The 12,200-nt window shown below is 39.1% G+C and overlaps 1 protein-coding gene across 1 annotated transcript in view; it reads left to right on the top strand.

The window, feature by feature from the left end:
• The first annotated feature begins 5,089 nt into the window (after positions 1 to 5,089).
• Positions 5,090 to 12,200, top strand: part of map3k5 (mitogen-activated protein kinase kinase kinase 5) — a 50,716-nt gene continuing 43,605 nt past the window's right edge. Inside the window, exon 1 of the mRNA XM_058056869.1 lies at positions 5,090 to 5,897. Coding sequence (XP_057912852.1) covers positions 5,471 to 5,897 — 427 coding nt within the window. The 5' untranslated portion in view covers positions 5,090 to 5,470. The remainder of the gene's footprint in view (positions 5,898 to 12,200) is intronic.

The following is a 12,200-nucleotide window of genomic DNA, read 5'->3' on the forward strand; positions in this document are numbered from 1 at the left end:
AGGTGATGTCCGGGGCCTTCATTTTTCTCAGACAATGAGTGGAATCATTTCCCCCTCGCACACACGCCTCTCCATCATTATTGGCACGTAATTATTGATCAGGCTGTGGGCTGCTGAATGAGAAGCTATTAGTCAAACTCCTTCTCAAACAAAATGGAGACAGTGTATGATCTATTCGGGAAATTGTGCGTCTATTATCTGAATGCAGATTAGTTTCAACCCTGGACCCTGAAGGGGAGGGTTGGGGGGGGGGGGGGGGGGCAGTGTTAGTTCAAAGAAGCGTCCAGGTGAAATCTACAACACTGAAGTTAGAGAGCAACAACAGCTGCCTCACTTTTTTTTTTTTGTTGATGTTTAGCCCGAGGCCTATCCTACTAAAGAGAAGTAATTTGGCTTATCTTATCCCAGAGACCTAGCAGCTGCTTTTTATTCTTTTTTTGTGAGCTCTTTTTTTCTCATTTAGCCCAACAAAGATTGTCCTCATAGATTGACCTTCTCTTGTGCCTGCAGGCCGTTGCCCTCATGCCAGTAACTAGATAACACACTCTATCAGAGATTTGAGAAAATCATTGGGAAAGCAGTGGGGCTGATAGTGGCATCAATCCTAACCTGACACCAGGCTGGGTCAACCATTTATCTCTTGCACACCGCCTCTGGTCACAACAGCGGCCATCTTGCTCCGCGACATCCTTCTTTAATAACCTTGGCTACGTCTCTTTGCGGCGACGCCAATCAGCGTCATCACCGCCGAGTTTGTTTGAATTTGAAACATTTTTACATGCTCTGATGTTGTTGTGCACGCGTGAGTCCAATAAAAGGGGGCCCGGGCAAACTCGTTAGCGTTGGAGTTAATGGCGGCACCGCTGTCATTGATTCCCCTCGGTGTGTGCGTGACTTAAATGCTTCTATATTGGTGGAGGGAGAGATTCCCAGAGGCCTCCTAGAGCTGAGATCATTGTTTTTCACTTACTAACAATGAACTTATGATCACAGCGCTGCGAGGCGTTTGAAAAATGCCCTGTAGGATCATTAAAAAAGTGTGTGTGTGTGTGTGTGTGTGTGTGTGAGTGTGAGGCCGGCGTAGCAGCAGCAGCAGCAGCAGCATGTCCGAGGCTCATCTCGATGCTCCATGGCGTAGCCTGCGATGAGAGGGGAGGTTAAATGGAGCGTCATCAATCTCAATGAAGTGCAATTATTTTCTCACTTATTAATCATTGCAGGCTAATAGCTAGTGGCAAAAGCTGCAACCGCCATTTGTCAAACTTAGCAGATTTCTGTAATTCTGTCCACACCCCACGCCCCCCACCACTAATGTTTGTGGCGCGCAATAAGTCTGTGCCTTCAAGTGTCTATCGTTTACCTGCACCGGCCCACTAACTGAACTTCTCCATGTTTTTGGCCGTGTGAGTGATTCTCTCCATTTCAGAGCTGAGTGACCATTTCATGGTGGGTGGCTTTATTTGCAGGCCGCTGCACAGACTGACTGTGGATGCTTAACTACACGCCCGCACATACCGATTACACACAAACTACACTTTCTCTAGGTTAGCTCCATGCAACCGGTGGCCCACGGGCCAAAAAAAGGTTCCGTTCAAAACACTGTAACTGACATTTTTGGAGCGGATTCGTGAAAGCATCAAAGCCTCCTGAAAACAGCAGAAAATAAGGATCTTTGACTGACATTTGTGCAGAGCTTTAATGTCATCAAAAGGATCTTTAACTAGTATTTTTGTAGCATGTTCTTACAAACAACATAGCACTCCTATCGTAGTGAGGATCTTTAACTAGTCTTTTTGCAGTCTGTTCTTAAAAACAGACCTATAACTAGCATTTTTGCAGTAGGTTCTTGAAACAGCAGAAAATAAGGATCTTTGACTGTCATTTGTGCAGTTGGTTCTTAAGAACAGCAGAGCATTAATGTCATCAAAGGGATCTTTAACTAGCATTTTTGTAGCATGTTCTTACAAACAACAGAGCACTCCTATCGTAATGAGGATCTTTAACTAGTATTTTTGCATTCTGTTCTCAAAAACAGACCTTTGACTAGCATTTTTGCAGTAGGTTCTTGAAACAGCAGAAAATAAGGATCTTTGACTGACATTTGTGCAGTTGGTTCTTAAGAACAGCAGAGCATTAATGTCATCAAAAGTAGCATGTTCTTACAAACAACAGAGCACTCCTATCGTAAAGAGGATCTTTAACTAGCATTTTTGCAGTAGGTTTTTGAAAGCAGCAAAAAAAAGTCAATATTTGACTAGCAATTTTGATGTAGGTTTTTAAAAACAGCAAAACAATCCTGTCATCGAGAGGATGATTGACTAGCATTTATGCAGTAGGTTTATAAAAACAGCAGAGCATTAATGTCATGAGGAGGACCTTTAATAACGAGCATTTTTGCAGTACGATCTTAAAAACAGTAGCTAAAGAAGATCTTTGACTAGTGTTTGTCACAGTCGGTCACGAGAGCTTTAAGGTTCGACCCCAGGATGCAGGGAGCAGGACCAATAGCAGGTAAATTATGTTTATTGCATGCAATAATTACAGCAGCAGGAAAAAGCAACTCAGGTAGCTGACGGACAAACAACAATGATCCCACAAAGGGTGAAGCGCACACCTGAACTAAGTAGACCAATACAAATTAGGGACAGGTGTGGGTGGCCATGGCAACGAAGGCAGACGAGGCAAAACAGGAAGTCCAATACAAAATAAGAGTCCAAAACGGAAACCAAAGCCCAAGAAGGTAACTCAAACTCAACCTGTCACATGCAAACCCACACAGGGCGTGACACTGTTTTTGCTGTAGGTTCTTAAAAACAGCAGTTTGTGCCATAAAGAGGATTTTTAAATTGCATTTTTGCAGTATTCTTAAAAACATCAGCACTCGTGTCAAAATGATTATCTTTTGCAGTAGGTCCCTAAAAACAGCTAAATGATCTTTGACTAGAATTTTTGCAGTTGGTTCTTTAAAAACAGCAGAAAAATAAGTTTTTGTGTTGGGAATGTGTGTAGTTAGTTTTTAAAAATAGCAAAACAATCCTGTTATATAGAGGATCTTTGACTGGCATTTTTGCAGTAGGTTGTTAAAACAGCAGAAAAAGATCTTGGACAAGAATGTTTGCAGTAGGTTCCTAAAAACAGCAGAAAAAAGATCTTGGACTAGCATTTTTGAAGTAGGTTCCTAAAAACAGCAGAAAAATAGAATATGTGACTCGCATTTGTGTACTTGGCTATGAAAAACAGCAGAACACTCCTGTCATAAAGAGAATCTTTGACTGGCATATTTGCAGTAAGTCCCTAAAAAAAGCAAATCATAGGGATCTTTGACCTTTTTTTGCAGTAGGTTTACAGCAAAGCATTCCTGTCATAAAAGGAACCAGCATTTTTGCAGCAAGTACTTAAAAACAACAGAGGGCTCCTGTCATAGAGCAAATCTTTGATAAATATTTTTGTAGTAGGTTCTTCAAAACAGCAGAAAAGGCGATTCTCTGTTCATTTACTTTCTTAATTAAGCTGGCTGAAGAGGTTGTTGTTTTTTTTGTCTGTCGGCAAGCTATTCAGTTTTTCTTGGATTCTCACCCTCTTTGTTGTGGGTGTGTCCATGTGAATAGTGACGAAGCAGGAAAAAGAAGGGGGGAAGCATAATTATATATCATAAAGCATATAATGTGGTTTCATGGAAATGCATAGTGGAAATGAAGGTACTGCGGGTACACCTAGAAAAATATTTTTTTTAAAGACAGCCTTGTGTAGAAGTTGACGTAAAGCTTTTTGTGCGTATGAAGTAAACAAATGGTTGGTCTTTGGCGACATCTAGCGGTAAGAATATGAAGCGACTAAGTACGTTGGATGAGTTGAGCCTCTTCCAAACATATCACAAGCACAACTTAGAACAGCACAATAAAATAAATAATAATAAATTATAAAATAACTAAAATAACTAAAATGACTAAAATAACTAAAATTATTAAATAAAACGAAAATAAAATAAAATAAAATAAAATAAAATAAAATAAAATAAAATAAAATAAAATAAAATAAAATAAAATAAAATAAAATAAAATAAAATAAAATAAAATAAAATAAAATAAAATAAAATAAAATAAAATAAAATAAAATAAAATAAAATAAAATAAAATCCTTTTTCTGCCAAATAGACGAATAGATGTAGTCTAACAAGAAAAGGTCTGATTTTTACGACAATAATGTAAAATTATGAGGAAAAATGTTGATTGAAAAATGATTTTAGTAATTTAAAGTAGAAATATTAAAGACAATTTTTTAAAAGTCGTAATATTCTGAAACACAAACAAAACAACAAATAAATTGGTCATCCAGACAATAAAGTGATGACAATGAGGTGAAAATTTACAGAAGAGAGTCGGTGGTGGGGGGCAGCAAAAGTGTGAAAAACAGTTGTAATTTTATGGGAATTTTGAGAAAAAAACCTCACAATTTTTTCAAGAATACTTGAAATATTATGAGGAATTATTGTGTTGGGATTATTGGGAAATGAGGTTGAGGAAAAAGTTATAGTTATAAAAGTTATATTATAAGTCACAAGATAAGAAGAAAACTGAAAGAAGAAAGTTGAAGTGAGGTTTGGACACCCCTGCTTTAGTTGACCTTTCCCCCTGTCCTCGAGCCTTGCCACATAGGGACTGTAATACTGTAATCCCACCACTAGAGGTCCACCTTGAAACAGGAAAGAGAGAAGCTGCTCATTTAAGCCACTACTGTAAACAACTTTGTGGATATAGTATTGGTTTTGTTTTAATATCAAACTACACATTGCGGTTGCGAATAAAACAGTTGAATTCCTGCAATACACTTTCATTAAAAAGTGTAGAAGATTAGACCACCGATGAGTTTTTGATCCAAATAGCGTTTTATGTTTTACTATTTTATAGTACACCAGTTAAAATAGTTGATATATTAACATGAAGTGGGTGTGAGTCATGTACTTATGCTGTACTTATGTTGTTATGGAATGGTACCCCTTTGAGAGCCTCACACGTGGTCCTCGTGTCTCCGCCCACACTTAGTCGGCTTCCTGTTGTTGTCTCCGCCCACCTTCGAGTAATAAGTCAAGCTAGATAACAGTGGAGAGTGAAGCAGGGTGGGGAACTGTAAAGTCACGGCGTCGTTTTGTGCACTTTCTCCCTGCTAGAACGTCGATTCTCGTCGTGCTTCTTAGGCTGGCTTTTGCACAACTTGCGTGGATCTGCCACGAAAGGCCCAGTAAGGAATGCACGGTGAAGGTTGCTTTTCCTGTGTAGTTTTTGGTAGAATCGCCGTGACGTGGGTGCACACACACCGTGCAAAGGGTGCAGCATGGCTTGTGTGTGAAACCCTCTCCAGGCTGGCACGGTGTGACCCAACTCCGCCGCCGCGCGTAAGCACCGTGCGCTATGGAGCTCCCACGGCCACGCTGCTCCTCTAAATCCTCGCTTTAAAGACACTCACAGACAACATGAGTCAAGAGCAGAACGGGATTTCCTTGCCCGTGCCTTGCTTTGGGGCTCGCCCCGCTAGAGAAGGGGATGTTGACGGGGAGACCACCACGCGTGGGGGTGCAGGAGCCCCCTGTGCCCCAATTCCAGCAGCGGGGACTTTCTGGCAGGATACCCTCGTGGGAGGCGGAGGGCTCAGCCACACTTCCGGAAGCTGTGCAATGGACGGTGGTGGTCTGCTGTCCACGGGCAAGTCGTGCAAAAGCAGGCCGGTTAGTGTCGCCTATGTGCTCAACCACGAGCCTACCGTGCAGAATAACGCCGAGTGCATGGCCCTGCAATGCCTGAAGGACGCGTGTGCTACAGTGGGCAGCAAACTGGAGACCGTCCACTTTGGGAAACTGGATTTCGGGGAAACCGCAGTACTGGACCGCTTCTATAACGCAGGTATGATTTTGTGTCATTTTGGTCGAAGTGCAATGTCATTACCGATGACTGCAAGGTGCAGGAATGCTTTCCTGTAATTATAAGTGTGAAAGGTCTTTTTTTTTTGCTGCAGGACAGGTTGCTCTCTGCCCAAGCAGTCAGCTTTTCATGTCACTACTCGAAGCTGCAGCCTACACACATGGTTGTTGTTGTCGTCAGTGAACGTCACATTTACTGTATGTACTCTAATTCTTCCCTACAGCCTTGTTTTATCCATGAATGAATTCACATCACCATCAAACACTTCCAGTAGGTGAAGAAGGATGTTTCCTCTTTCCAAAGTACACTAAGGTTGATGACAGTCTTTTCCAGTAAGCTGATCCAGCGCCATATTTTTAAAAGTTTATGCCAGTTATAAAGGCTTTTAATATTCTCAAGTATCCCTTACCTTTTTACATGAGCCTACAAGCATAAGAACATGCTTAAACCTTGCAATGTTTGCAGTGTTTTAACTTTTATTAAACAATGCAGCTCATTTAAAGAGGCTTTTAATATTCTTAAGTGTCATACAAGTGTAAAAAGAAGTTAACTCAATTTTCTACCTGTGTTAAAAAACATAAGAACATGCTTAAACCTTGCAATATTTGCAGTGTTTTAACTTTTATTAAACAATGCAGCTCATTTAAAAAGGGTTTTAATATTCTTAAGTGTCATACAAGTGTAAAAAGAAGTTCATTCAATTTTCTACCTGTGTTAAAAAACATAAGAACATGCTTAAACCTTGCAATGTTTGCAGTGTTTTAACTTTTATTAAACAATGCAGCTCATTTAAAAAGGGTTTTAATATTCTTAAGTGTCATACAAGTGTAAAAAGAAGTTAATTCAATTTTCTACCTGTGTTAAAAACATAAGAACATGCTAAAACCTTGCAATGCAGGCCATTCCAAGAGGCTTCTAAACATTCCTAGGTGTCATACAAGTGTAAAAAAAGTTAACTCAATTTTCTACCTGTGTTAAAAACATAAGAACATGCTAAAACCTTGCAATGTTTGCATTTTTTTAACTTTTATTAAACAATGCAGCTCATTTAAAAAGGCTTTTAATATTCTTAAGTGTCATACAAGTGTAAAAAAAAAAGTTCATTAAATTTTCTACGTATGTTAAAAAACATAAGAACATGCTTAAACCTTGCAATGTTTGCAGTGTTTTAACTTTTATTAAACAATGCAGCTCATTTAAAGAGGCTTTTAATATTCTTAAGTGTCATACAAGTGTACAAAGAAGTTAACTCAATTTTCTACCTGTGTTAAAAAACATAAGAACATGCTTAAACCTTGCAATATTTGCAGTGTTTTAACTTTTATTAAACAATGCAGCTCATTTAAAAAGGGTTTTAATATTCTTAAGTGTCATACAAGTGTAAAAAGAAGTTAATTCAATTTTCTACCTGTGTTAAAAACATAAGAACATGCTAAAACCTTGCAATGCAGGCCATTCCAAGAGTCTTCTAAACATTCCTAGGTGTCATACAAGTGTAAAAAAGTAAACTCAATTTTCTACCTGTGTTAAAAACATAAGAACATGCTAAAACCTTGCAATGTTTGCAGTTTTTTAACTTTTATTAAACAATGCAGCTCATTTAAAAAGGCTTTTAATATTCTTAAGTGTCATACAAGTGTAAAAAAAAAGTTCATTAAATTTTCTACGTATGTTAAAAAACATAAGAACATGCTTAAACCTTGCAATGTTTGCAGTGTTTTAACTTTTATTAAACAATGCAGCTCATTTAAAGAGGCTTTTAATATTCTTAAGTGTCATACAAGTGTACAAAGAAGTTAACTCAATTTTCTACCTGTGTTAAAAACATAAGAACATGCTTAAACCTTGCAATGTTTGCAGTGTTTTAACTGTTATTAAACAATGCAGCTCATTTAAAGAGGCTTTTAAAATATTCTTAAGTGTCATACAAGTGTAAAAAGAAGTTCATTCAATTTTCTACCTGTGTTAAAAAACATAAGAACATGCTTAAACCTTGCAATGTTTGCAGTGTTTTAACTTTTATTCAACAATGCAGCTCATTTAAGGAGGTTTTTAATATTCTTAAGTGTCATACAAGTGTAAAAAGAAGTTCATTCAATTTTCTACCTGTGTTAAAAACATAAGAACATGCTTAAACCTTGCAATGTTTGCAGTGTTTTAACTTTTATTTAACAATGCAGCTCATTTAAAAAGGGTTTTAATATTCTCAAGTGTCATACAAGTGTAAAAAGAAGTTAATTCAATTTTCTACCTGTGTTAAAAAACATAAGAATATGCTAAAACCTTGCAATTCTTGCAATATTTTAACTTGTATTTAACAATGCAGGCCATTCCAAGAGGCTTCTAAACATTCCTAGGTGTTATACAAGTGTAAAAAGAAGTTGAACTCAATTTTCTACCTGTGTTAAAAACATAAGAATATGCTAAAACCTTGCAATTCTTGCAATATTTCAACTTGTATAATCTCAAAGCACCAAATCACAGAATGAGAACCAGATTATTTATTCCTGACAACAATACCTAATACAGACGTCCGGGCTTATCTGTAGTCCCTGTATGCCTACAAGTAAGAGCGTCTTATTACAGCTCAGCTGCAAAAAGCACCCTTCCTTTCCCTGCCCGGTCTTTTATACATTCGAGGCTGGAGTCCTGATGCTGGAATCCTGGACCAATCAGCTTTCGCCACTGCCCTTGCTTGAACCGCTTTCATGGTGTTTCTCCTTTCGTTTGTTCGCTGTGGCATCAAGGCATCTTTCCTTTTCAGGGGGCATCAAGGCTTCACTGGGGCATCAAGGCGTCTGGAACATTCTGCTTTTCCTTTGTTGCAAAGCAAGCTCTCATATGCGTACTCGATGTTTCTACCTTAACTGTCAGTTGTCACATTAATCCACTTTTTTTGTGTGTTTTGCTTTTATCTTTAGCTAACAAAATTGGAGCAAATACCTTCAATACCGACAGAGAGTCCTATCAAGCTAATGGGAATGGGACCAAAAACAGGAAGTAGTTAATACTGAAGCAACGGCACCTATGCTGACCACAGCCGATACAGTAATAGAGTAGTGTGGTCCAAATAGATGTTCATGATCAATAACGGCAACAAAAACCATAAGCGACAGTACAAAATGTACTAAGACAACAGTTAAGTCACAACCGATCTTACCATCACTGCCAGTACCAACACTGTAAGTTCCGTGTTTTCATTTGTTTATCTTCTTCTGAACATGACTGGAAGTGTTTCACAATTCACATGGGAGGGCCGATGAGGCCTTTTTCCCAGAAGCACGCTGTATCTTCTTGTGCACACTGCGTCGCCCTCTTCCTGCAAGAAAGGCCTGACAAAGAAATCCCACAATGAGTTCCTGGCTAGACGGTGGCTTATTTATGAGTCTGTTCATTCCGATACGTGGGTCGTCATAGTCAAATGCAACAACAACGAGAAGAAGAAGGTGTTGGCCTTTTTTTGTGTCTATGAAGGTCACATGGTCCTACTGTATGCACGAGAAAGGATGGGCGACAGGGAGACGGCGGGAGGAGGATGTGCAAACCTTGAGTATATATACACAAGCAAAGCTGCAGAAAGTGGAGGTTGCACAGCTGTCACGGTACAGACAGGACCTCCCCCAGGGCTTAACAGGCCTAATTTGGATCAGTAGTGAACTGTTGAATTTCATAGATCCCCGCCTCCTGCGTAAGGACCCCGTATAAGATGGTCATTTCAAATCAAATCAACTTTATTTGTATAGCACTTTTCCTGCAAAGATATGCAACACAAAGTGCTTTACAGAATTGAAACAATTTCCACAATTAAAAGGAAAAAACAAAGAAACAAAAGAAAGCCCCTCCTTCCCACCCTCCATACTAGACACACAAGCACACAATCACACACAGTAGGGAGACATGGCATGGCACTGAGGAACAAGGAAACACCACCTTTGGGGCCGTCCACACTGGGAGGAGCTGCAGGCCGTGCCATCGGAGGACCAGCACCCGGGCCCCCCGACTCCGACAGACGGGCGGACCCCCACATTAAAGGGAGGAACCCCCAGCCGGCCGGGTCGAAGGGACCCAAGGATGGCACCCCCTCAGCAGACCCGACACAGCCCCCAGTGTGGAGAACCCCCACCTGAGGAAACACTGGAGTTAAAAGCAGAAGACTAAGAGCATAAAATAGGACTAAAAAGATAAAAACAAAACACTGGAGTTAAAAGCTGAAGACTAAGAGCATAAAATAGGACTAAAAAGATAAAAACATAAGAAAAGTTTAACAATATTAGTTAAAAGCCTGATTAAAAAGGTGCGTCTTTAATCTTTTTAAAAAAATATCAACAGTCTCCGCAGTCCTGAGGCTTTCCGGCAGGCTGTTCCACAGGTGGGGGCCATAGTGGCTAAATGCTGCCTCACCGTGGGATTTTGTTCTGGGTTTTGGTATAGTTAAAAGGCCAGTGCCGGAGGACCGCAGGGTCCGTGGCGGTTGATATGGTAAAAGCAGATCAGATAAATACGAAGGGGCAAAGCCGTTAAGACATTTAAAAACCAGTAAGAGAACTTTAAAATCCATCCTGAAGCCGACGGGGAGCCAATGTAGCGACTTTAAAACTTCTTGAAAGATCCTGAGGGTTAAGGTACCAAAAAGCTGAGATGGAGACCTCAAAAAATATCACCAGCCCCCCCAGTCAAGGGTCCGATTGGTTAATCCGTTTGTGGTGACCCATGCCATAGATTAAGCATAATGTATTGAAACAACAGTTTAACAGTAGAAACCAAGTTTGCTGATTCATCCAGCCTGAATTGGTGTGAGTCACGTTTGTCTTTTAACGGGAAGTATGCCTTCCAAAAACCTACCTTTGTGACTAACACACACCGAGGGAACAAAGACAAAGAAATATTTTCACTTTGATGGACAAGTAGCACGCCGTGCTTTGTTTTGATGGCGCCGTGTTGCCTGTGGCCACGGCTTCTGTGAAACTGCAGTAAATCCGTCATCGGGAACACCTGCCGAACAAGAACAAACAATTTGCAAATGACTTCTCATTTGCATGTGAAGGCTGAGAGATGTTCCATGGGAAGATGATAGCATGCAAATATGCCTTTTGGATGATGATGATTGATAACATTAATCAGGGGCGTCCAAACTTTTTCCAGAGAAAAATGAAAGTATGCAAGGGCCACATTGATATTTTGTCAAACATGTAGATATGCTAAGAAGTTATAAAAAATAAAGTGAAAAAAAAATTAGTATTTGCTCATATTTTTTCCTCATTTTGCAGTTTTTTTTTATTTTCAAAAAAAATCATCTTTTTCTTTTCATATTATGATTTATTCCCATCATAATACAGGGTCAGGCAATGGCAATGGCATTATAAAGAAACAAAGCAAAACGGTATTATATGTACTTTTCGAAAATAAAAACACTTTTTTATTTCTTTACTTTATTTGCCTTTTATTTAACCTACAAATGTGGAAGATCATTTAGCCTGACACAAAACTAACAAATTTTCCAAAAATGACCTCTTTATTTTGGTTTGTTTGTTACTTGTAATATTATGACTTAAAGGGGACCTATTATGCTTTTCCACTTTTATGACCTATAAATGTAGTTAGGATGTTATATTCTCGTGTTAAACCATGCCAAAGTTTCTCATAATGGCCTGGAAGTGAGCACTTAAAGAAGTTTGGGACGGCTCAAAACGCTGTGTTTAAAAAGGCGTGGTAAAACCGTTCCTTTGTGATGTCACATGGGGTGGACTTCCTTATATGGTTCATAGTCAGGAGGCCGTGGGCGGAATAAATGAAAACAGACCTTTTTGGCAAGAAGCACACGTCGAAGGAAATACAGCTGAATGGGTGCAGATTCTGGAAGATGTAGAAAGTTTTCTGTGCGTGTTATTGTGTGTAGCTGCTCTATAGGAGACCACAACTCAATACAAAGGGTCGAAAAATGAGCATAATAGGTTCCCTTTAAAAAAAATACACCAAATTTTTAATAACAATAATTACATTCTAATTAGTGATGCCCGATATTGGCTTTTTTGCCGAAAAACCGATATGCCAATATTGTCCAACTCTCAATTTCCGATATGTGTAACATGACATATCTCTTGTAGTTGAATGAACACATGTGTGTTGTATTGCATTGTTATGCTGATATCAGGCCGATAATTATCGGTACCGATATTTATTGGCCCGATATCAGCATAATTACTGTTAATTGTCAATAATTATTGGACATCCCTAATTATAATAAATATTTAATCTTTGCCACAAAAATGACTTAATTTTCCTCAC

The sequence above is a fragment of the Doryrhamphus excisus genome, chromosome 19 (assembly GCF_030265055.1).
Source record: "Doryrhamphus excisus isolate RoL2022-K1 chromosome 19, RoL_Dexc_1.0, whole genome shotgun sequence".
NCBI lineage: Eukaryota > Metazoa > Chordata > Actinopteri > Syngnathiformes > Syngnathidae > Doryrhamphus > Doryrhamphus excisus.